The 27,412-nt window shown below is 35.6% G+C and overlaps 1 protein-coding gene across 1 annotated transcript; it reads left to right on the forward strand.

Annotated features, from left to right (window-relative positions):
* Positions 1-1,987: 1,987 nt before the first annotated feature.
* On the forward strand, positions 1,988-27,412 carry ppp5c (protein phosphatase 5, catalytic subunit). Its single transcript, XM_051862133.1, has 13 exons — positions 1,988-2,154; positions 10,906-11,147; positions 13,470-13,617; positions 14,143-14,264; positions 20,955-21,020; positions 21,200-21,298; positions 21,711-21,816; positions 21,921-22,063; positions 22,168-22,255; positions 23,180-23,220; positions 23,313-23,491; positions 26,169-26,250; positions 26,630-27,412. The coding sequence occupies exons 1-13, from the start codon at positions 2,064-2,066 to the stop codon at positions 26,690-26,692; spliced, it is 1,470 nt and encodes a 489-aa protein (XP_051718093.1). The 5' UTR covers positions 1,988-2,063; the 3' UTR covers positions 26,693-27,412.

A 27,412-nucleotide genomic window follows, 5' to 3' on the forward strand; every position in this document is an offset into this window, starting at 1 on the left:
GGCTAAAGGAGCTAAATGCTAGACATGAGTGACCAGACCGTTAACCCTCACAGTTACTGAACAGGCTACGGCACTTGCCATGTCAGATATGCAGAGACTAACTCTCTGTTGTGCGAAATTGTCTCCAGGTAAAAGTTTCACCTAAAATTGAAGATGTCATACTTTCGTGTTTTAGGCTTTTTAGGGGTAAGTGACACAGCTGACAATGTATAGTTCCCACAAATCATTTTGGCATGTGTGATAAACTTATCCATAGCCTTATTAGCACTGTGGTTTCATTTAGCTGGTAGTCACTGATGTTCTGATACACGTCTGGGCTGACAGCTAGAAAAATGGTAGACTAATTTCCACCTCTCCTCATCAATAAGAAAATAGAATTGGAGAAGGAACACTTTCTTTTTTTTTTTTTATGCAGTGGTTATGCAGCCCCCCCCCCCCCCCCCCCCCCCCCCCATTTTTTTACATTATTTGGAAAGCAATAAAATACACCAATACCCAAATGATGCCCTATCTCTGTGTTTTTTCTTTTGAACCACTTATTTATACCATACATATAATCCTCTAGCCTTAAGGCAGTTAAAGCATTATAGACAGAACAGTATGACATTCCATAAAGCTGCTTTGAAACTATGTGTATTATGGAAAGCACTATACAATTAAACTTGACTTGACTTGACCTAGGTAATGTTGAAGCACTGTTGGCACTCATTTAGTGTGAATTCTGTTGGTACATTTCTCCTCATATTATTTCAGTTATTGCTGCAGTTGGTACATGGAAGGGAAATTGGGTGCCATTTTCTTTGTTTGTTTTCTCCTGTGTTTGATAGTTAGGAAGGGAAGCCTGTTATTTCACTTAGAATTGTTTTGATATTTATTTTGGCCTTACTCCCTCCCAAAGTCTGTTATGTTGCTATGTACTTGGTTTAGTTTAGTTAGTTAGATAGATTTTAAATAAATTCCTTGTTTTATAAAGAGTTTGTGTGCTTGGAGTCTGGAAATCTAATTTTGTCGTTCCCTTTTTAATTTTTGTTATTCTTTTGTTGCAGGTTTGTTTTTAACCTTGATGGAAAGGGTAAAAAGTTTTAAAAATCAAATGTAAAAGTGGTGCAAAATCTTTTTAAATCTTTTTTTGTTGTTCATTTGAATGGATCATATATTGTTTTTAGAGAGAATAAATAGTAATAGCAAATAAAACATCTCACAATAAAACTCAAAAGGATGCAAATACTTGATAAAATATCATAAAACACTCAAAAACAATAACATTATCAAACAATATACAGACCCATTAAATATAATAAAGACCCTAAATGATATGATTCTTCAAGAAGAACGTATAAAATATGTTTTATAAATATCCACCAGTGGTGGATGAAGTAGGCTACACAATTAAAATACAGATACCCAATTTAAATACTCCAGCAAAAGTATAAGTACTCATTTTCAGTTTTACCTGAATAAAAGTAAAATTTTACCCAGAAAACGTCTTTTAAAAACATTTGAAAACATTTTTTTTTTTTCTGTGAGAAAAAAAGGTTAAATTTAACGCAAGGTAAAATGTTTATAAATTATTTGAAATAACAAAGTAAATAATATGAAACATAAGACACATGACCCACTCAAACCTGTAAAATAAAGCTGTTGTGCCCCCTACAGGCATAGTCAAAACGTCTACTATCGACACATACTGTACACTAGCCTACATGGCTAACCAATTCACCTTTATATTCTTTGCTGAGATCAAAAGAAATGTTTTAAATTTCGATGTGTATTATCCTTTTACTTAATGCATTTAATTACCCCTTCTTTTCTAATTTATAATGTATTTTACTTATTTTATTTGAGCTATTTTTACTTATTGTATCTTTTTTTTTTTTTTTTTTTTTTTTTTTTTTGATTTTTAAAAGTGGACAAAGTAATTCGCAAAATCTTGCAATAACTTGCACAAGTTCATTTTGTTGATATCAAGCTCATGTTGGTCTGGAGACTTCTAGGTTAGGCGAACAGCGCTTTACGACCCTATTGCAAGTGTTTGCGACAGCTCTTCGTGTACTCACGGCAGCATGACGGAATACGGCAGTGAGAAGATGGCGGAAGAAGAGCGGAATTCCAGTGCAGAGAAACTCAAGGAGAAGGCGAATAACTATTTTAAAGGTAAAAGCATATCAGGTACCCACTGTAAATAAGAGACTGGATTGATATTGACTGGATAGGGCTGTTTTGGATGAGTTTGTGGTTTAATGAGGACTGATGAGTTTCATAGTTGGGAAATGTGTGTGAGATGAGCATGAGGAACACATGATGAATCAGGCAGACACATGAATCACTCACTCATCAGACTGAATTGTTCATTAATCGTACTTATGATTTATTTACTCAACATATATCGATGACGAGGAAAGATGAGGTAATAGATGTTTCGTTGAGTACTGCTATGAACTGTCAGGCTATATGTTGATGGTGTAATAATGCTGTTTCACTGTCATCACTACACTGTACAATAAATGCTCTGATAACAGCAATTAAATATGATAATAATTGCACCTGTTTGACACTCTCGTTAGCCAATAGAGTCAGATCTGTCATTCATCGATGTACAGTAATTTATTTGCATTTTATGTCTGCACTCTTCATGTAATTTAATCCGGAAAAAATCAGTATCATGTTGTTCAATAGATTTTTTTTTAGTAAAATCTTCTGCATGTTTACGAAGAACATTAAACATTAGTTCAACTGTGGGTGTTCCTAGTATTTTAAAATGTAATAAAATTAAAACACGACCCAGTGGAATAAATGTTTCATTTTCACACAATTTATTCCTAATTCTTTTATTCTATTCATTTATTAATTACACAACTTTATATATTATTTCCTCATTTATTTAATCCTTTATTTTTTCATATTTGTACCCCCATACACATCTCAGGATTGCTTTATGACACTAAACATTGAAATTATAGATTGCAGTTCCAAATGTAGTGTTTTTAATTGAATTTAGGTGTAAATCTCTCTAGTTTTGATATCTCTAATGCCTTAACCTTTATTCTTTTACTGTTAAGATTGACTTTACTGTCTTTATGTTTGAAGTCACCCCAATAAATACGTGTAAAAAAACTAACTAACGACAATGTTTAAAGAATTTATGTTTTAGACCTGATCTTTAGAGTGTTACTTTGCAAACTTTAACTAGGCCATGTCTTATGTTGATTGTTGTTCTGATGTTAGACACTTCAGTAGAATGTTTTGTTCTTTCCTTAGTTGATCTCTCTCTCACTCATTGTCTGTTTAGTGAGAATCTACAGAGCCTCTGTACAAATCACAATGATACACAGAGTAATGTCGATCAGGGCTCGACATTAACGCTTGTCTGGGATTTTTTGGATTTTTTTGAAGGGGCAATTGAAAGAGAATTTTACTTGCCCGACTGCACAAGTAGCCTGATTAAAATGTCAATAACAAAAAAATAAATAAAAAAATTACTAGGGAAACACCAAAACGCGATAATGATTATGATTTTATTTAGTGTAAGTGGCGATTGATAGTGGATAATAATACATAATGTACGCTCTATAATATACTGACAGTAACAAGGTTGTGCTTTTGAGGTTTGCGTAGCCTCTCGAAGAGAAAACAAAACAATTGAGCGCAGCATACACAAAGAAGCTCAGTTAACATAGTACTGCTGTAAAAATGCATGCAATTACAATAGGGTCCTCACACCGTCGGTGCTTGGGCCCTAAATACACGAGTAAAAGCATAAATATTTCCCCAAATGCTCACACAAATGCATCTTACCTAAATAAATTTAAATGTTTACACAAATATGTATATATCAAGTTCTTCACACAATTATGAATGTATTTATGGATTGTTGAAACTGCATTTGCAAATCGTCACACGTGCGTGGACTGCTATGAATTTGTTTGTGGTATTTTTGAGACCTTCCTGGCAGCTTAAGATTCATAATTATCTTTTTTGGAGGAATGTTCTGTTTAGCCAATGACAGTAAGCTTTTAATCCACCAATCAAAATGCTCCTTACTGAACAGACTCAAGAAGCCCAACACCGCGCTTGTACTGTGCATTGTTACATGATCGGGTCCTTTCTGTAAAGACATTTTAATGGGTAGGCTACTTTTTTTTTTTTTTTTTTTTTTTTTTAGCACCTGATTACAATTTCTACAAAATCACATTATGATTTGTATCGTTCGCACAAAATACAGCTACCTGGTTTAATGTTGTTATTAGTAATATGTCCCTTATCCATTAGGTGGCGACCAAGTGCATGAAAAGATCTGAGTTGCAGTGTTAAAGGAATTGAAGCAAGACAGTCTGTCAGTGTTTGATGAGTAGTCACATTTTGCTTGTGTGTTCAGTCAAAAGCTCTGATGTTAATAAAGCACACACATTAATGAAACCAAGTCACTTTACTGAAACATCACACCGGTTAGCCTGCTGTCTTATACACAAAGTTGCACATACCCTGTTTATTCAGATCAATCTGAATAAACAGCGGAGAGATTTCAGCTTGGAGGATAAAAACCAGACTCAATGAGTCAGTAAAGTTGTTTTTTTTTTTTTTTTATCTGATGGCATTTTCTTATGATGATTAAAGGTTGTTTTAGTTTATGAAGTGTGCAGTTTGAAGTGTTACAAAGTTGTTAGTCCACGCCAGCTTTATTATATTATAACTGGTGTTTATAGGAACACTTGTAATCACAGGATGAATGGGCGATAAACAATCATTAAAACAGTGATTTCGATGATAAACTATCGAGTAAGTTAATTTTAAATATGGTTAGTAGTCAATGAGTTCTAAGGTTATCATCGCGACCAGCTAGTGATGCCACGGATTATCTGCTATTATGTCTTAAAAGTACCGGTGCACCAGTTATTTCATTAAAAATGCAATCTCTACATCTGTCTAGCTCTATTTGGACATAATTTCTTTCAGCTTTGAGTGGTTTATGTTACAAAAGCAATAGGCAGAGTGATGACGATCTGTTCTACCTGCTTGTTATTTTGCAGTGTATTAGCACATTAATTTCTTCATTTGCACAATAATCTGATATGTTAAACATATATGCACCGCACCGGTACTTTTACAAATATAATAGCAGATAATCCGTGGCATCCCTAGCTGGTCGCGATGTTAACTTTAGAATCCACTGACTACAAACCATATTTAAAATTAAATTACTCGATAGTTTAAATTACTCAAAACCGTTGTTTTGTTGATTGTTTATCGCCCTTTCATCCTGTGATTATTAAAGTTATAAGAAAACTGGCATGAACTAACTGCAAACTGTACACTTAATTAACTGAAACAACCGTTAATCATAAAAAAATGCCATCAGACAAAAAAAACGACTTTACTTACTCGTTGAGTCTGATTTTCATCCTCCATGCTGAAATCTCTCTCTATGAAATCTTTACAGAAAGGACCCGATCATGTAACAATGCACAGTACAAGCGGAGCGTTGGGCTTCTTGAGTCTGTTTGGTAAGGAGTGTTTTGATTGGTGGATTAAAAGCTCACCGCGATTGGCAAACAGAAACAGAACATTCCTCCAAAAAAGATATTTATGAATCTTAACTTGCCAGGAAGGTCTCAAAAATACCACACACAAATTCAAAGCAGTCCACACACGTGTGACGATTTGCAAATGCAGATTCAACGATCCATAAATGTGTAACATCATTCATAAATGTGTGATTGTAATTAATTCAAAAACTTGTTGTGTAAAAATTTTAAATGTATTTAGGTGAGGTGCATTTGTGTGAGCATTTGGGGAAATATTTATGCCTTTACTTGTATATTTATGAATTGTGTTTTGAATTTACGAATCGGATTTTGTAAATGTGAATTGTGCTGTGCATTTATGAATTTTGTTTTGTAAATGTTTTATTTTTGAGACTGATCTGACTCGATTTTGTTCTGTTCAGCAATGAAAATAATTTCAAAGATCACAGTAGAACCACAGTGCATCTCACAGCAACACTCAGCCGTGTTTTCATTACTGAATGATTTTGAATGAATCGGTTGAGTCAAAGATTCAATGACCCATCCATAAACAACTGCCTCATTCTTGAATGAATCAGTCATTTGAACGAATCGTTTGAATGAATGACTCAATGACTGACTCATTAAGATTGTCACTTGCTGCCACCTACTACCTAACATTATTTAATGCAGTTGTAATTTTTCAGTGTAAATGATTTAATTTTATTGGTAACAGCCCTATAGTGTCTTATTATTCTAACTGTATTTTCAAATTTTAAGAATTTAAAGTGAAAGATGAAGCATACATTTAATAAGATTAGGGAAAAATGCCCATTCAGGGCTCGACAATAAGGACTGCCCGATGGCCCAGGGCCAGTGTGAATGATGCTTGGGACAGTTGACGGAACTGTCACTTGCCCGATTGGGCCAGTGCTGTAGGGTGTGCAATGTGCGTTATATATCGTCTATGATATCGCAATTGTTGATTTAACGACTTGACATTATAGAGTATGTCCCTCACTTTACAAAAAAAATTATTGTGGGGCCAGTGAAAATTTTGGCAGGGCAAGTAAAAATTTAAACTACTGGCCCAACCAGGCCAGTAGAAAAAATCCTTAGCGTTGAGCCCTGCCTTTATAAAGGTAAACAATATATATAACACATTTTTATTTTAAGAGAATGTAATGGTTCTAATTAATATTTATGCAATAATTGTGTTAATTTTTTCCCATTTAAAATAATGAAAAAACATCTTTTTTTAAATATTATTTTTTAATTAAAGCAGTATTTCTTGTTAAAATAGAGACAATGGGTAGAAATGAGCACAGAAATCATCTTACAACAGGGTTAACGTGTGATTCATCAAACATCCGTATGCTGCCAATCCCATTATGCGAATGATCGTATGTTGATAAACGTGGCATCTTAAAACAGTCGTCATTTGAATATCACGGCCCTTAAAATTCACGATTTAGAAACCTTGCCCGTAGAGTTTACGACATGGAGAAACATAACCCGGCAAAGAGGAGGAAGTAATTTCATGAAAGAGAAATTGATCTTACTCCAAAAACACCTGTTAACCTCGTAATTGCAAACAATTACATTAACTTATATGTATATTAAATACAGGTACATAAAACAGAATGTTTACAAACATTATAAACACTATGGCCTAGGCTATTTTCCCCTAACTCCACAACGAATCCTTTAAATTTAATAGTATTCAGAACAGAACAACAATGAAAAATGAGTAGCTATAAATTATATATAACTAGCCTATAAAATAAAACACAAATTAGGCTGTAGTGGCATTTATTATAAAAACAAATGTCAAGCCAAAATCCCATGCCATGTAACATTTGGGGGGCACAAAAAAAAAAAAAAATTGTTTTTTTTTTTCTTATGTCCCCTATCAAATCCAAGTCATTGAATATTTATTATCTGCTGATACCGAGTCCTGATCTGATAATTGCATTTTCCTAGTGCTAGGTGCACACTTAAAGTATTTTAAATATATTAAAATCAATCCAATGAATTAGGGTTGTCAAAAGTACTGACTTCAGTACCAAGTCGGTACTGAAATTTTAAAAATGTTACGATACCAGCATTTCCTGCTAGTATTTTAAGCACTGTTGAGCAGATTCTTAAACACCTCTGATTGGCCATTGTGTTCACAAACATTATATGATAGCCAATCACAGATATGTCTGTGATTGGCTACAATGATCAACGCTTCAAAATCATGTTGTAAATAGATATCTGTGATGCTCTTCATCGAGTGCTTACACAGATAAGCACTGAGATGCTGTAAGAAACACCTAACCTACACGCATGTAAATAATTTATATATTATAAACTAAATAATTTATAAACTTTCTATTTCAGAAAATGCTGTTCTTTTGAACTTTCTATTCATCAAAGAATCCTGAAAATAATTGTACACAACTGTTTTCAACATTGATAATAAAAATAAGTGTTTCATGAGCAGCAAATCTGCATATTTGAATGAATTCTGAAGGATCATGTGATGCTGAAAATTCAGCTTTGCATCACAGGAATAAATTACATTTTAAAATATATTCAAACAGAAAATAATTATTTTAAATTGTAATAATATTTCACAATATTACTGTTTTACTGTGTTTTGGATTAAATAAATGCAGCCTGGGTGAGCATAAGAGACTTCTTTGAAAAACATTAAAAATTCTTACTGATCCAGTGCTCCAGACAAAAAATTTCATTAAGGAGCCATTGGCTCCAATAGGGGGGAAAAAACAGGCACCAAATAATTTTTTTAAGAGCCACACAACAATGAACTTAAAATTTTAAATCACTTACTTTTAGTCATCCTGTTGTGTTTATATGTCTCCCCTTTACAGTTTCAGCTTTTTCATTTTGTGACTTTTCTGGGAAATTAATGTCACTATTTTCATTTAATACTTTTATAGTTTTTGTTAATATTTTGAATCCGATTAGATTTTTATATTTTCCGTTTTAATTTTTGTTTTTGTTTTATTTTTTGTTGTTTTTAAACATGTCTGTTTAGTTTGTATATATTTTTATTTTAATATTAACATTTATTTCAAGCAATAAAAAATGTTTTTTTAATGGTTTTAGTTAACTATAATAACCCTGATGCTAGTAAAATCTTTATATTGAATAATATGTGTCAAATAATGTTCTTAGTTCTTCCTTCCTGAAGCTACAACAGTTTACTTTGAATCAAATGAAGATAAATATACAGGTGCTGGTCATATAATAAGAATCATCAAAAAAAAGTTGATTTATTTCACTAATTCCATTCAAAAAGTGAAACTTGTATATTATATTCATTCATTACACACAGACTGATATATTTCAAATGTTTATTTCTTTTAATTTTGATGATTATAACTGACAACTAAGGAAAATCCCAAATTCAGTATCTCAGAAAATTAGAATATTGTGAAAAGGTTCAATATTGAAGACACCTGGTGCCACACTCTAATCAGCTAATTAACTCAAAACACCTGCAAAGGCCTTTAAATGGTCTCTCAGTCTAGTTCTGTAGGCTACACAATCATGGGGAAGACTGCTGACTTGACAGTTGTCCAAAAGACGACCATTGACACCTTGCACAAGGAGGGCAAGACACAAAAGGTCATTACAAAAGCCAGCCTGACTGTTCACAGAGCTCTGTGTCCAAGCACATTAATAGAGAGGCGAAGGGAAGGAAAAGATGTGGTAGAAAAAAGTGTACAAGCAGTAGGGATAACCGCACCCTGGAGAGGATTGTGAAACAAAACCCATTCAAAAATGTGGGGGAGATTCACAAAGAGTGGACTGCAGCTGGAGTCAGTGCTTCAAGAACCACTACGCACAGACGTATGCAAGACATGGGTTTCAGCTGTCGCATTCCTTGTGTCAAGCCACTCTTGAACAACAGACAGCGTCAGAAGCGTCTCGCCTGGGCTAAAGACAAAAAGGACTGGACTGCTGCTGAGTGGTCCAAAGTTATGTTCTCTGATGAAAGTAAATTTTGCATTTCCTTTGGAAATCAGGGTCCCAGAGTCTGGAGGAAGAGAGGAGAGGCACACAATCCACGTTGCTTGAGGTCCAGTGTAAAGTTTCCACAGTCAGTGATGGTTTGGGCTGCCATGTCATCTGCTGGTGTTGGTCCACTGTGTTTTCTGAGGTCCAAGGTCAACGCAGCCATATACCAGGAAATTTTAGAGCACTTCATGCTTCCTGCTGCTGACCAACTTTATGGAGATGCAGATTTCATTTTCCAACAGGACTTGGCACCTGCACACAGTGCCAAAGCTACCAGTACCTGGTTTAAGGACCATGGTATCCCTGTTCTTAATTGGCCAGCAAACTCGCCTGACCTTAACCCCATAGAAAATCTATAGGGTATTGTGAAGAGGAAGATGCGATATGCCAGACCCAACAATGCAGAAGAGCTGAAGGCCACTATCAGAGCAACCTGGGCTCTTATAACACCTGAGCAGTGCCACAGACTGATCAACTCCATGCCACGCCGCATTGCTGCAGTAATTCAGGCAAAAGGAGCCCCAACTAAGTATTGAGTGCTGTACATGCTCATACTTTTCATGTTCATACTTTTCAGTTGGCCAAGAATTCTAAAAATCCTTTCTTTGTATTGGTCTTAAGTAATATTCTAATTTTCTGAGATACTGAATTTGGGATTTTCCTTAGTTGTCAGTTATAATCATCAAAATTAAAAGAAATAAACATTTGAAATATATCAGTCTGTGTGTAATGAATGAATATAATATACAAGTTTCACTTTTTGAATGGAATTAGTGAAATAAATCAACTTTTTGATGATATTCTAATTATATGACCAGCACCTGTAAGTATATGGAAATAATATATAAATATATTACATTTGGTTTTTTGTAACCAAATAACAAACAGGGGCAATTGAAATACATACTGCTTGACTTTGATTACTTTGAAATACAGTGGGAATACTGTTTTGCAAAGACGCGAGGCAACAACACAGTCGGCTTTCATCAGCTCTAGTTCTCTGGGGTCTGTTTGGTGTGAATTTTTCCTTACCTGTTCATATTTCGACACTCTAACTCAGTGAAACATTCAAACGCAGCATCTCATTTAATTACGTCAACACAGCAAATGATGTGATAGGCTACTGGTTACGGAACACGCAAATAACATGCAAATTTTACAGTCATAACGTGTGAATTTGTATGGTAGCCAATGGCGACCTCAGCAAAAATATCCCTCGCAAATTTATATTTTTAGTTGCAAATGCGACCGTTTTAGGCACAGTCTGGAGCCCTGTGATCCCAAACTTTTGAACAGTAGTGTATGTCTCAATAGAGAGGATGATACCTTTTTGTGTCATGGGGGCATTAATTGTCTAATTCTCTTATTTCAGAAAAGGACTATGAGAACGCCATCAAGTATTACACAGAAGCACTGGAGCTAAACCCGACTAATGCTGTCTACTACAGTAACAGGAGTCTGGCGTACCTGCGCACAGAGTGCTATGGCTATGCGCTGGCGGATGCCACCCGAGCCCTGGAGCTGGACAAGAACTACATCAAGGGCTATTATCGGCGAGCCACCTCCAACATGGCTCTGGGCAAGTTTAAAGCTGCGCTCAAAGATTACGAAACGGTAAAACTCGTTATATTCTTGTTACTTTAATACAATTTTTTTCTTTATAATAAAAATGAAATACATTGATCACCGTTGAGAATATATTATCTTATTCTTACTGACACTGTGTTGGATGAGAACAATACTTGAAAACATTTGAGCTGGAGCTTTTTATATATGAATTGAATTCATTTAATAATTGATGAATTTTTTAACATCAGCACTGTTATTGAACTGAACTGAATCACTGCTAAACTGACTTGAGCTGAATAATGACAGTCTTTTTAGAGCTGGTTTGCTCTTGGGTGGATGTGATAGCTCAATATTAGCTCATGATTATTATGTGCTAGGTTAGTGTTGGGAAGAAAACTTCTCTGTTCTGAACGTATGTCTCGTTGACTTAATGTTTCATATACAAAATTATTAAAGTTATATAAACTCACCGGCCACTTTATTAGGTATGCCTTGGACCCACTTTTGCCTTCAGAACTGCCTTAATTCTTCAGATTTAACAAGGTGCTGGAAACATTCCTCAGAGATTCTGGTCTATATTGATGTGAAAGCATCAGGCAATTGTTGCAGATTTTGTCAGCTGCACATCCATGATGCGAATCTCCCATTCCACACATCCCAAAGGTGCTCTATTGGATTGAGATCTGGTGACTGTGGAGGCCATTGAGTATAGTGAACATTGACCATTTCCTGCTGGAAGTAGCCATCAGAAGATGGGTACACTGTGGTCATAAAGGGATAGACATGGTCAGCAACAATACTCAGGTAGGCTGTGGCATTTAAACGGTGCTCAATTGGTCCTAAGAGGCACAAAGTTTGCCAAGAAAATATCCACCACACCATTACACCACCAGCAGCCTGAACCATTGATACAAGGCAGGATGCTTTCATGTTGTTTACACTGAAATTCTGAATGTCGCTGCAGAAATCGACTCATCAGACCAGACAACATTTTCCAATTTTCTATTGTCCAATTTTGCTGAGCCAGTGAGAATTGTTCTTAGCTGACAGGAGTGGCACCAGTGTGTCTTCTGCTGTAGCCCAAGGTTCGACATGTTGTGTGTTTAGAGATGCTCTTCTGCAGACCTTGATTGTAACGAGTTGTTATTTGAGTTACTGTTGCCTTTCTATCAGCTGGAGCCAGTCTATTCATTCTCTTCTGACCTCTGGCATCAACAAGGCATTTTCGCCCACAGAACTGCTGCTCACTGGATATTTTCTCTTTTTCAGACCATTCTCTGTAAACCCTAGAAGTGGTTGTGTGTGAAAATCCCAGTAGATCAGCAGTTTCTGAAATATTCAGACCAGCCTGTTTGGCACCAACAACCATGGCATGTTCAAAGTCACTGAAATCACCCTTCTTCCCTATTTTGATTCTCAGTTTGAACTTCAGCAGATCATCTTTACCATGTCTACGGGTATGTTTACATGACAACAATGAAAAAAAAAAGGAAGTTTTTTTTTCTTTGTATAGATGACATGACAATGCTGTCAAAAATGATCCCCGTTCACACTGATCTGCAAAAACGACTAAAAACGCTGTATTATGCATGCCAGGTCAGTAGTTGCCGATGTCACTTTGTAAAGAAAGACTACGCGCCTACGCAGATACGCATTCTTTTACAGAGCACTGGTGCCAAACGCGCATGCCTATAGACTAAACATGTAATACGCATGTGCATGCCGTCAGCGTTTTTACAGATCCACGTTATTGTTGTTTACACAGAGATGATAAGGGTATCATTTTCAAAAACGTTTACAAAGGTTTGCATTTTCAGGCCTCCAAAACGCTGTTGTGTAAATGAATGGCCAAACTGCATAAAAAGTTTTCAGTTTTTAGTTAAAAACGTTGTTTGTGTAAACAGCCCCTACATGCCTAAATGCATTGAGTTGCTGCCATGTGGTTGGCTGATTAGATATTTGCATTAATGAGTAGTTGAACAGGTGCACCTAATAAAGTGGCCAGTGAGTGTATATATGTCTGTGTGAGAGTACAAAGCTTTCAGACAACACTTCTTTGTTTTACTCTTCTGGTACTTTAAGAAGTTTAAAAAGTAAATAACCCAAAGAACTAGTAACTTTTGTCTACTTTAAATTGAAGGAAGTGAATCTGTCAGAAGTGACCTGGGTTGTGTATGTACATATTTGTGGAATTCTGTCCTTATACCTTCGAGTAGTGCCTTGGGGAAAAATTCCCTAACAGCCTTGAAATATTTCTAGCCTTAATAATTTCTAGCCTTAAAACATCATTCAGCTCCGCACACAAAAGTGCAATAACTTAATTTTTTTTTTAAATAAAAGTTTTTGTGTCATTTTCATTGCAAACAGGTAGTTAGAGTTCGTCCCAATGACAAAGATGCCAAGATGAAGTACCAGGAATGCAATAAGATTGTCAAACAGAAGGCCTTTGAACGGGCTATCGCCAGCGACGAGCTCAAACGTTCAGTAGTCGACTCCTTAGACATCGAGAACATGAGTAAGTGCTTGAAGGAGGTTTATTACATTTTTTGGTGCCACTTTATTTTACATTGTCCTTGTTACACATCACATGCACTTACTATAGTAATAACAGTAAATTATGCATAATTACAAAGAATCAACCTCAGTCCTTTAGTAAGGACTGAGGTTTTTGTTAATTAATATTACTCAGTATCTAATTGTGTCACAAAAGTGAGTGTCAGTCATACAAATATCTTCTGGGGAAAAATACCATTATTCTCATGGAAAAACTTATTTAACTGAGGTACATTATATTAAATAAGGTGGCCTAACGAAAATTCTAATAACAGGGTCAATGTTCTGTTTTGACAAGGTAGCAAAAAAGTGCTGTGGTATTGAGTAATTAGTTGATGGACACTCTTTTCATTGACCTGTTGCAGAAATGAACAGTTAACTGAAAAATTCTTTTAGGACTAAATAGGTTTCAGAATATAATTTCTTATTGATTTTTAACAATTTAGAAGTCCTGTAATTTAAATCTTGTTTTATACTCTACCACCAGCAATCGAGGATGACTATACTGGACCTAAACTTGAAGATGGGAAGGTTACACTGAAGTTCATGAAAGAGTTGATGGACTGGTTCAAAGACCAGAAGAAATTGCACAGAAAGTTTGCTTACCAGGTGAATGGTCTTCAAGTACACACATATACACAAATATAGAAACATCTATTCATCTATTACAGAGTCCTGCACGGGCCCCGTTTGATAAACCCGCACCTGCCCCGTACCCGCAGTTATTAACAGCACACCCGACCCGATATCCGACAGAAACAGTAATTTTAGCCCGTACCCGACCCGACCCGACCTGTTTGACATGAAAACCGCGACCCGACCCACACCTGCATTAAATCTCCTACATGAGGTAGACAAACAAACAGCGTGAACACAAATAAGCACGGGACCATTTGAAAGCAGCTTTCATATGCACCGAATTGAGTTGGAATAGTCTTGGCTATTGGACCCGCAGTCCGCCCGTGCGCATCTGACTCGCACCGCACCCGACACGTAAATATTAATCCACTTGTTTCATAAAATTTGGCGGGTCACCTGTCGGGAACCGCGGGTACCTGCCCACGTGCAGGACTTACTTGAGGTTGGGCTATATAGAGGGTATTTTGGGCTAAAATCATACCCTGTTTGTTGTATTGTTATATATTGTGTTGACAACTCATCAATTAAATATTTACCATCTTATATTCTGCATAATTGGGTATTTTTAAATAAACACTGACAAAAACTATACAAGTTTTAGGGCTAGACGATATGACGATATATATATAACATTGATACAAGTGATCACTCCGATTTAGACCTACCTATATTGTAGTTGTATAAAGCGGTCACGGGCAGATTTGCTTTCTGTATTTCCCCGGCGTCGAAATCAGGCACATATAAATGTCAGGAAACACGATTCCTGGCTGCATGTCAATATCTATGGATTAGGTTTTTTTTACATGTTATAAGGAACACTTTCGAGCCCAACCTAGTGTAGCTAATCGTTTGTTTTACTCGGCTTTTCGCAATTTCCTCTGTTAAATTCAGTCATGCAGCAGGTTCTTTTACCACTCAGTCCAGCTGAGGGAGCAGAAAAGTGACGTCGTTGCATCGTGTGACATCGTTACATACCCTCTATACCGGTAGACATGATAAACCTATAACATAGGTTTTTAAACCTACTGCATTATTAAACCGTTCAAGCACATTAAGGCTTGAAAGAGATCTCAATTCAGTACTCACATCAATTAATCCATCAAATTTTATTTATATAGCACTTTTCCGAACAAATCAATGCAGTTCAAAGTGGTTTACAGGAAAGATCAAGTAATTGAAACTAAAATTAAAATAACAAATAAAATAGACCCACAAATAGATTATAACAATAACATTAAAAAAAGAAAAGTTAAAAAGTATAAAATAGAAAATCAATAGTGGTAAAAACAAAAATATGATATTAATGATGATTAATTAATAAGCAAATAGGGTCAGTCTGTGTCAAATCAATCAAATTTTGGGAACTTCCCCAGCTCAAGTTTTTTTATTTTGTTAATATTTTTCTGAATAAAAACAAATATAAATAGTGATGAAAGCCAAAATATTAAATGTCATGGATTAATATTTACTGAATAATCCACTATTTTGTAGAGGAGGGTAAAATTTTCACCCTTCTCTACAAAATAGTGGATTACTCATTTCAGTTCATTTCTGCAGAGATTTTGATCTAAATTACAGGGGGATAAAAATGACTTTAGAAAGATGGCAGCATCTTTTTTTTTTTTTTTTTTTTTTTTACACAGAGATTGGTAGGTCTTTTATGGAAGTAAATTAAAAAAACATATTGAATTGAACTAATTGGAAAAAAAAAAAAAAAAAAAAAAATCCATTACATTAACAGTGCTTGCATTTTAATGCATTGTATTTTTAGGGTCTTAAATTCAAAATGGTTGTTTATTTAAGCTGTGAATATTTCAATTCAAAACATTTTACACACATTTTTATTATTAAATTCAATAATCCATATTCGCCTTCCAGACTTCACTTCCAAAATATTCAGTCTATTTAAAAATACAACCTATAGTATTCGACAGGCAATTTTCAGTCCATTTTATTTAACTTTACATTTATACTTTACATTTGTATTCCACAAATTCAGCAGAATATTCACCATTGCACATCCGGGAACTGCAGGAATAGGACATCTGATGAAGACATATATTGCTCTCGGTTGCTTTTCTACTTTCAATATAATTTGTTCTTCACATTCCTCCTTTTAAAAGAAAAAAAATTCAGCTGAATGCAAATTCACCCACGTATGATTTTGACCACTAAAAAATGTGTAGAATTTACCAATTTACTCATGGAGCCACACTGAAATCCTTATATCTCTGGAAGTGAACCATATAGAGCATTAAAAATTAAGATACCAAAAGAAAAGTTTAAAGGTGCTGTATGTAATTTTTTGACTGTACTAAAGCATAAAAATTCCTTTATGTTTGCAGATATTTAGGAAAAAATGCTAAGTTCACATACTTGTTTCTCTGGAAAACAATGCTATAGCCAGTTATTCTACTTTGAAATGTGCGTTACGTGTCAGAATGTCTGTTTTTGTTTTGGTCTTTGTTATCCTGCCCACTGCCAATTTACCCTATAGTATTTTGACAGCCAGAGGTGGGTAGTAACGAAGTAGATTTACTTCGTTACATTTACGTGAGTGTTTTTTTGGAAAATTTGTTCTTTTTAGAGTAGATTTAAATGTGGGTACTTTTACTTTTGCTTGAGTACATTTCTAATGAAAAAATCTGTACTTTTACTTCGCTATGTTGGGCGACATTCCTCTCATTACTTTATTTTAATGCAATACTGTACATGTTAAGAAATGCATAGTTTAGCACGCAAGTCTCTTTTTTTCATGAACAAATCCCTATTCACAAATGAATCACTATTTTGAGTCGATTCTGTTCAAAGACTTGATCAAACAAGTTGGCAAAACTCTCTAAATTGGTTCGTGAATCAGTTTGAATTATTTGTTTAGTTCCCTGCACGCACTGAATCGTCTGAAGCGGTTTCTCATTCTCACTATAAATATACATTTGTTTACATTTTGGAGAACAGACGGAAGAAGATCCGTCAATGTGCATTTGATCATTGTGTTCAGAGGTTATGAGCGCAAGCACATGTAAAGAGTTTTCTCTCTTCTTTCAAATGTAACTGTATACGTTATTATTACACAAAGCAAAGGACATGCAATGATATTCAGGTTACAGATGCCAGAAATAATGCTCGTCTCTTCTGTGTTTGTTGCAAAGATATCTAATTATGATCATTTACAATCACGCCACTGATTTTTCTCATTGACTTTTTTCATTGGATACTTTTTTACTCTTACTCAAGTAACTATTAAGATTATTACTTCACTTTTACTTTGAGTAAATATTTCTATAAGTACTTGTACTTGAGTACAGTTTTTGGATACTCTACCCACCTCTGTTGACAACCCATGTTGCCAGTTGGCGAAAAACACAGAGTATTGTAGCCACGGAAGCCAGGAAACAAACTAGGGATGTGCAACAGCGATCGAGTACTTGACCATGACAGCGACAATCGATCATGTAAAAGATGATCGAAATGTCAGTGATTTTCATATCGTAAAATAACATTTTAGTTGATCAGAAAGTGCAAATTGAATCCAAAATATTGCTGAAATATTAGAATAAATAAAAAAATTACAATAGTGACACTAATGTAACCTAACAGATTATGAATTTGTTGTGCTTTCGTTTCATTGGCTGTGTTTTTAAAGAGCAATAGGAGTTACACTTTTGGTCAAACTCACGTTTGCATTCACAAACTTTTTGCAGATGAAAGTTGTAATAGCTACATCTGATTAATCTATAGGATGCGTTGGGATATCAACATTTATTAGCCTAACATGCTGAATGCGCTGCATATCAGTGTTTAGTTTCATGCTCAAATGCAATGTCCGATATCTGAGTTTTCTGAGACGATCATATTGCTTATAGATGTTTCTTTAAAATAAAATAAATAAATAAATAACAATACTGATGTTATAATAATGCAGCAGTGCTTTTTTGGTCATATTTGTTCAATGGCATAGGCTAATTCGTATAATTCGAAAACGCACAGGCGATTTATGGAATCACTTAATAATGTAGATGAAAATATAGCACAAATCTGCCATAAACATAGCATTATAATGAGAACATTCTAGAAATCTATAGTAAATTCAGCGTGTTTCAGCGCACGGTCATGAAAGTGCACCACGGCGGGAGCTCTCTCTCACTCTCTCTCTCGCTATAGCACATAACTTAAAGTTCACTAGCATTTGCATCCTTTTGTGCAGATACCAGTTGTAATGTTACGTCTATGTAATGTGTCTAAGTTATCTGAGTAATATCATAGGTTGTGTCACAGAACGGGCTTCAGCTTATTGGCAAAAAGTCACTCTTCACCTCAGCCAGCTACTCTTTTTAGATGCTTCTTTGTTAATAACATTGCTGCATCATAATCATAATCTAACAGTGTTCTAATCACATGTTCATGATTTCATAGACAAGTTTTCATGTCATATTTTTATTTGTAACATTCATTTTCATAACAGTCTTCAGATATTTTCATTATCTCCATGACGGTCATTGCCAATTTGGCAATGACATTGCCAAATTACTTGTCTGGCCCACATAATACAGAATTACCAGTCATTTTTACGCGGATCCATGCGAACTGGAATCATTTTGATAATGTTTTATCTATACATAGGGAAGGGAAAAGGGAAGGAGGCCTTCGATAGTTTAGTTGACACTTCAGGGCTGCGTTGTCGTCATGTCTAGAAGCAGGTCCTTCCTCTCATCTGGATACGGTCTGGATCTGGCAGACTACGGTAAACCTCGGGATAAACAGAGAGAGACTAATATTAGCATAGACACCATTCTTCTTATGATGTAGCGAGTACATCAGGTGTTATGGGAAGTGTTCCCGGTTCCGGCTGACCTAATTTATGCAGCCTAACAATTTACATTATTTTAATTATAGAAATAGATAATGTGTTATGTGTATGCCAGGTTAAAGAGATGTGTTTTTAGTCTAGATTTAAACTGACAGAGTGTGCCTGCTTTCCGAACAATGCTAGGAAGACTGTTCCAAAGATTAGATGCTAAAAAGGAAAAGGATCTACTGCCTGTGGTTGATTTTGATATTCTAGTGATTATCAACTGGCCAGAATTTTGAGATCGCAATAGACGTGAAGGACTATAATGTGTTAAGAGCTCGCTCAAGCACTGGGAAGCTAAACCATTTAGTGCTTTGTAAGTAATTAGCAAGATTTTAAAATTTATATGATCTTTACTAGGGAGCCAAAGCAGTATTGACAGAACTGGGCTAATATGGTCATACTTCCTGCATTGCGTTAATTTTGTGAATTGGTAAGATTTGTCAGGGTGCGAAGAAATATAGAGCTGAGTATCATCAGCATAACAGTGAAAACTAATGCCGTGCTTCCTAATGATATCTCCCAAGGGTAGCATGTACAAAGTGAACAGCAACAGTCCTAGTACTGAGCTATGCAGTACTCCATACTGAACTTGTGATCAATATGACATCTCTTTGTTTACTACTACAAACTGATAAGGGTCAGACTAAAAAGTCTAGGCATCCATCTAAAAAGCCCAGAGGCATATTAAAATGTGGATAAATCAACTTACAGTGTAATAAACTTACAGTGTAAGGCTCACTGCCTTCCATTGTCAATTGCGCTCACACCTGTTGCGTGTCCTCAAACTGGCAGCCCACGTGAGTGTCGAGTCTGATGAGGAGGGGGCGGGAGAAACAACCCTCTCCAATATTTTGAATTTGGACTGCAGTACCCATTTCAACCACTAGCTGTAAATATTACATACTGCACCTTTAAGAAATCTAAAAGGATATTAAAGCTGCAGTCTGTAACTTTTGGTGCTCTAGCGGTTGATAAACAGAACTGCATGCGTCTTGCGGACGAACTACTTCTGAGAGCTACTTCTGTCTACTTCTCTCTCTATTCCGCAGCAGTGCCGACCTGACCCAGTCTAAAATAGCCAGAATATAAACACTTATTATAGGTATTGTAGTGATTCAGGATAATGGATTCATGATGTATTCACTCATTATATAATTTTTGTAAATTTTGAACACAAAAAAAGGTACGGACAGCAGCTTTAAGATATCTTTAATACTTCTTGAGAAATAGGCAAACTTTGGGGAAAAAAACACAAGAAGTGCTTTTTCCTGTTTTTAAAATGCGACAAAGATTGCTAAAGTCAAAATGTGAACAAAAATAAAGGGATACGTATACTTTGGGGGTACTCCATTGATCTTTACTATGTTGTTTTATGATTGTGGTTTTGTAACTTTTGTAACCAATATGGAGTCTTTTTTGTTGTTTTAACAGAAAAAAACATTTGCAAAATTTGGAATTAATATTAGGAATTTCACTATTTTAGCTTTTGTTTTAGCTCTTGTTTAACCAGTTTTTGTAATGTAGAGAATGTGTTAATTTATATGATAAATATAATAAATCAGGAAACTAAATTAGGTAAAATCTCTAATGATATAGTGCAGTAATTCTGATAAAATGTAAAAAGAAATTTCTCAAATGACAAACATGATTATCAATTGAACCAATATTGAGCAGCCCTATCATGTTAATCATGGAAGATGTGTGTAAGTTATTGAATTTTTATTGTATTTTTGAATAAATCAATAGATCCTACAAAACAATCACATTACTGACCCATGATCATAATCAAAATGTCTGTCTTTCAGATCCTGGTTCAAGTTAAAGAAGTTTTATCCAAACTTCCAAGTCTTGTTGAAATTTCATTAAAAGAGGTAAGAGAATTGTATTAGTTTTCTGTTTACAGAGACTTCTGTCACTAAACAAGTTTAAATTCAGTTTCTGGCCTTTTTTTGTTTTTACAAGATTGTTTGTTTTTGTCATCCTTATAGTAATTTCCTTTGATGTTGAAATAATTTTCTTTTTCTCACTGTTCATTTCTCTTGTTGTTTAGACAGAGAAAATAACTATTTGTGGGGACACACATGGCCAGTACTATGATCTTCTAAATATCTTTGAGTTGAACAGCTTACCATCTCCAACTAATCCTTATGTATCCTTTTCCTTTTGGGTTTGTAATCTTAATTGTGAGAGAGCTGTTCTCATGAAAATTAATATTATATTAATTTGATTTAAATGAATAAGCTACACAGTACAAGCTTAGCCTTTGCAAAGTTTTATGATTTTATGATTTATGCTTTTACCTAGTATAAGGCAGCTTGTGGCAGAACAGTGACACATGGCCTCGAGTGACTTGATTCTTATATAAAACCCCGGCAACAGCAAGATGATGAAAGGCACCAATGTTCTATAGTTTGTTATTATTATTAATAATATAAACAATTGTTCCTCCAAGTAATATAGTATAGCCAGACTTTGCAATGTTATTTTTTTAGCAACATTGCACAGTAATGTTGAATTGAGCTGATGTGTTATACACGTTAGCCTTGACTTTAGGATCTCAGCTGTTCAATGGTGACTTTGTGGACCGTGGCTCTTTCTCTGTAGAAGTCATTCTCACACTTTTTGGCTTCAAGCTGCTCTATCCAGAACACTTCCACCTGCTTAGGGGTGAGGACACACCAAAGCTTCCTTGTATTGTACCAGCAGAATTCCCAAAAACATTTCAGATGTTTGTGTGTAAGAGATAAACGTTATCATTTTGTTTTGTGAAGGTAACCATGAGACAGATAACATGAATCAGATGTATGGGTTTGAGGGTGAAGTGAAAGCAAAGTACACTGCCCAGATGTTCCAGCTTTTCAGTGAAGTTTTCCAGTGGCTTCCTCTCGCCCAGTGCATCAATAACAAAGTACTGGTAAGAAACAAGTTGGATATCAGATTCAGTATTTTCTGCTGTCGGATTTATACCACTTTGTATTTTTGTCTTTGAATTTGAGTACGAGTTAAATTGTGTTTCAGGTGATGCATGGAGGACTGTTTAGTGAGGATGGTGTGACCTTAGATGACATTAGAAAGATTGACAGGAACAGGCAGCCTCCAGACTCTGGTAAGACATGTCTGATATCACAAGATAATATTGTTAATGTCAAAGCTTATGTGGTCCTGCACTGTTTGTGACCTCAATGATTCCACAAATCATGTGGCTTGGGGAGAGTTGTGCTATTACTTGATCAGATTTAAGATTTTATTCTGGTGGACTTTAAGATTTTATTCTGGAAGTTCTTACAAATCATTTGTAAACTGTTAGTTTATAGTTAATTCATAGTTTATGTATTGTAGTCTTAACATTGTTAATATATTAATAGCCTATTTACAAATTGAGTTTTTCATTCATTGTCACTGTAATTAACACAATTATTATTGTTTAGTTTGCTCATAAAATAGTTAGATAATGTTTTTATGCTTTGTTAACAACTTATTAACCATATAAGTAATGTATAGTGTATATAAACCAGTAGTAAAGGAGTTGTTAATGGTTATTAGGAGTAAATAGTTCTCACATTAGATTAGGTTGTTTAATGGCAGCATTGCATGCTTGATCGATGTCTTTGTGGGTTTTGGTTCTTTTGCTGTTGAAGGCTGTAAGGACCTTTTGAAATAACTAAAATAACTTGAAGTGATATGGAACAAATCAAGCATTCAACAGCGCCATAGTATAAAGTTGTTTAATTGCTCACCTGGTAATAACATGCTAACTGAAAAACTGTCATAATATGTAAATTTCACCCTATAACTGCTAGGTTCCAACAACCACCCAAATACTTTAACAACCACATAGTGATGCCCTAGCAACCACCCAGAGCACCCTAGCAACCACATAACACTGCACTAAGACTGCTTAGAAGGCCTGGCCAACCACACACACACAAAAAAGCAAAATGGTATCAAGTGTTGCATGACCAAGCATCACTCACATTTTTATTGGGAAGTGTAAAACTCACGTTGTAATTTGTAACTCTCTGTTGCACAGGTCCAATGTGTGATCTCCTGTGGTCAGATCCTCAGCCACAGGTTAGTTCCTGTTCCTCTCCTTCAGCTAAGCAAATGTTTTAGGTCACAGCATTCACCTTTTCTGTGTCTGACTGATGTGTGTTCTCTTCCAGAACGGACGGTCCATCAGTAAGCGGGGTGTGAGCTGTCAGTTTGGGCCTGATGTTACAGAGCGCTTCCTGGAGCAGAACAAACTGCAGTACATAGTGCGCAGTCATGAGGTGAAAGCCGAGGGTTATGAGGTTACTCACTCAGGGAAGTGCATAACCGTGTTCTCAGCGCCAAACTACTGGTACGATAACCTCTCTGTTCTTATTGTGTGTTTTTGCCCTTATTAGTGCGCTGTGATTTTCACAAAGAAGACATATTAATGGCACAATATGTAAGATTTTTGGATTAAAATATCCAAAAACCTCTAGAAAAATGTCCCGTCCCGTCGGATTGTTTTTCATCATTTGTGGAGGTGAGGACGACTCCCATGATACCACATTCACAATGTCACCAAGCTATGCCTTTGTTATTGTTTTGAATAAGCAACCTCTAGCGGCCAAACTTACATACTGTGCCTTTAAAGGTCACTTATTCAGAACAACAAAGGCATAGCTTGATGGCGCAGTGAATGAGTGAGGAATCATGGGAATAGACCGCTGTCTTTGCCGATTACTTCTGGATTCATCTCATTAATGTAGTACCGTAATGATATGAGTCTTTCTTTAATTAAAATCTGTGGTTAAGGACGGTTTAACAAATACCACCATGATATATAAACTTCAAAAATCCACTCAGGTACAGGATTCAATTGGTTCTTGGTAGAAAGATTGGTTGATTGTACACAAATATTTAAGATATAAATCTTCACTTGCCTCGCGAATCAATGATTCAGAAGGTAATAATTCAATATTGAATTCTTGATGCATCATGATGCATCTTGTCCTCCAATTTGTTGATTAATAATACAAGCAAGAAATAATACAGAAATTGAATAATAATAAAATGTAAAAAAAAAAAAAAAAAAAAATGCACTTCACTGCATTAAGGACACAGGCAGCAGGGATCCAATAAATTGACATATCCAAATACTTTCTGAACTCTTTATGCTCACTTAAAGGGGTCCTTGATTATGATTTCACTTTTTAACTTTAGTTAGTGTGTAATGTTGCTGTTTGAGCATAAACAACATGCAACTGCAAAGTTACGGCGCTCAAAGTTCAATGCAAAGGGAGATGTTTTCTTTTACAGAAATTGCTTTTTAAGGACTACAACAAACAGCTGGTAGGGACTACAACGAGCTTCTTCCCGGGTTGGTGACATCACAAACCCCAAAATAATTAGCAACAAAGGGGGTGGGGCCATGTTGGTGTGCTTTAGAGAAGAGGAAGTGTTGTTGTATGACCATGCCGTCATTTTATGCCAGACTGCTTCACAAACGAGGGTCAATTCAATGCTAGATTTGCACAAAAGATTAACCTGATGGCACATGGTAGTTGAATCAACTCCACAGCAATTACATAAATGTATCCACTAACCATTCAGAAACGTCCAGTTGCATTCTAAAAGTTGTAACTTTTTCCTGAGTCTCTCCATCAGTGTCCGACTCCGGTTTGCACAATGTAAGGCTGAACACCGTTACTGACAATCGTCATTTTGGCTGCATGAGATTCTCCAGCTTTGTTGTTGTTGAGCATTGGAAGCGCAAGCTGTTAAAGCTCTGCCCTCGTCTGGAAATCAGGCCAGGAGCAGCTGCTCATTTGCATTTGAAGGGACACAAAAATTGAGTGTTTTTGCTCACACCCAAATAGGGGCAAATTTGACATGCTATAATAAATAATCTGTGGGGTATTTTGAGCTGAAACTTCACAGACACATTCTGGGGACACCAGAGACGACTTATATTTCATCTTGTAAAAGGGGCATTATAGGTTCCCTTTAAGACATAGCCAAGTCTGTTTACTGGAGTATTCACCAAGACAGGCATTTTGACATATTTTTGTTTGTATTTGACTGTTCAAGTGCAATAATCCGCAAAAGATGGGGGAAAAACAGCTAACAGCATGTATTATATTTTTTCTGTATGTTATTTTCTATGCATTGTCACTCATTTCTGTAGAGGACACAGTTCATCAATCTTTCCACACATAGATTCTACACTGACATACATGTATATTGCCCATTTCCTTCATTTTTGGTTGAACTAACCTTTATAAGTGTATATATTTATCAGTTTAATATCCTTTTTTTGCGGTTTCATCACTTCATCACTTTATTGTATATGCAGTTGCAAAATTTGCCCCATAGCAGCACCTAGTGATCAACCAGCTATGAAAATTATGATATTGACTTAAAGCGATATGTGTAATTTTGATTCACTTGATGTGGCTCACTAAAAACAGCAGATGGCTAAAATCACAGAGCAGAATCAGCACTCATAAGAGAATATAGTGCTTAAAACTTTCTCTTTGGATCATTGTGTTTCCAATTTCAGTTTCAGTTATTTTTTTGCGCTAAGTTTGTGCTCACTTGATGAAAATAAATAATCATCTCCGCTAGATGGGGCTCCCAAATGTCCTTCATGTTATTTTTAGAAGTAAATTGTCCATATATGACCTGAACAAACAAATGCATTTACACATGTGTCTAGAATCTGATGTGACTCCTCATAAAAGTGCATGAAGTGGCCAAATGTAAATGACCCCAGACTTGATCCAAATGTTTTTTGAGTGATCGGATCATAAAATAAGTTTACACCTGTATTTAGTACTTGTATAAGGATCTCCTGATGTGGATGTTAATATTAGAAAATTTTCAGTTAATGCAACCTTATTGAAAGCAAACATTTGGTGTGCAAACATGTCGTAATCAAGTCAGAATTGAACGTTTGAACCCCTTACTACAGACTTATATTCCATCAGTTACAAATTGTGTATCTTCATGACTTTTTTTTTTTCTATGTGCTTCCTTTTTGCTCTTAGTGACCAGATGGGAAATAAAGGAGCTTACATTCATCTCAGGGGATCAGACCTCAAGCCAGAATTCCACCAGTTTATTGCTGTGGTCAGTGGAATTACATTTTTTTTTATTTACGTTCATTCATTTTTATCCAAAGCAAGTTACAAATGGGACATCACAAGATTATGGGTAGAGATGCAACAAGAGGAAAATGTTTTTCCAGAACTGCCCTACATGGCATTTATTGCAGTCACTGTAAAATTACTTAAATATGAATAGAATTTATATAATTATTTCAGAAAAGTGTTGTTTAAATTGAACTTTTTTTTCACTAGTTTGTTCAAAATATCTAGTTTTGACCAAGAATTTTCCTTAGGTGTATCATGCCTGTAACTTTTTTATTGTAATGTGGCAACCTCATATAATTAGGAAAAAAAATGTATTGCTGTAATGCAGTCTATAAAAATTTTTTCCTTTTCCTCAGCCTCATCCAAATGTCAAGCCGATGGCATATGCCAACTCTCTGATGCAGCTGGGTATGATGTAGAGGTTTTCCATTGATCACACTGCAGCTGCTGTGGTCTGAAGTCCACACCATCCCTCTAAATCCACTCTCACATTCTTCTCATCTCTCTTTCAAACAAACAGTTTCTTCCTTGAGGACACGCACACACTTTTACAGTACTCATCATACCTGTAGTTATATAGGGAAGAAATCACTGAGTTGTACATTGGCGATGCCTTGACTTTCAAACAGAAATAGGAATGTTTTTATGGATGTATTAATGGATGTCATTCTTGAGATGATGCTCCCCAAAAGATACCCCCCCCCCCCCCCCCCCCCCATGCCCCCACACCCTTGTCATTAATGTATTAGTTCATGTAGAGCCGGATAGTTTGAATTGGATGTTGCTCTATGATAATGGAGCTGAATTGTACCAAAGAATGGGCATATGTATACAATGCATCCCAAAGGAAGAGTGCTGATGTAGAATTTCAGCTCCTGTGACCATATTATTATGAGAACCAGAGGCATAAAACCTGATCAGCACTTTTACCCAAAGGTGTGTTTCTACATAGGGCCTTTATTTTGAAATTTTGCCCCCATGAATACTTCATAACCCCACATCCTATTTCATGTTAGTGAAGTTCTGTTGGGAGGGAGAACAGCGTGTCATTTCATTTCTGTAGCAGTAATGTGTTGTATGTGTCATCTATCAAAAAACATTAAAAAGCATAATAAAAAAATTTTTTATAACAAGCTCCA

Source organism: Ctenopharyngodon idella, chromosome 15, assembly GCF_019924925.1.
Source record: "Ctenopharyngodon idella isolate HZGC_01 chromosome 15, HZGC01, whole genome shotgun sequence".
Taxonomy (NCBI): Eukaryota; Metazoa; Chordata; class Actinopteri; order Cypriniformes; family Xenocyprididae; genus Ctenopharyngodon; species Ctenopharyngodon idella.

What these genes read in the sequence shown, in the direction of transcription:
- ppp5c (XM_051862133.1), top strand. Translation starts at nt 2,064, where the DNA reads ATGACGGAATACGGCAGTGAGAAGATGGCGGAAGAAGAGCGGAATTCC. An exon ending in CTTAGACATCGAGAACATGA is followed by an intron (nt 13,618 to 14,142) that starts GTAAGTGCTTGA and finishes CTCTACCACCAG; the next exon opens with CAATCGAGGATGACTATACT. An exon ending in TTCTCAGCGCCAAACTACTG is followed by an intron (nt 23,492 to 26,168) that starts GTACGATAACCT and finishes TTTTGCTCTTAG; the next exon opens with TGACCAGATGGGAAATAAAG.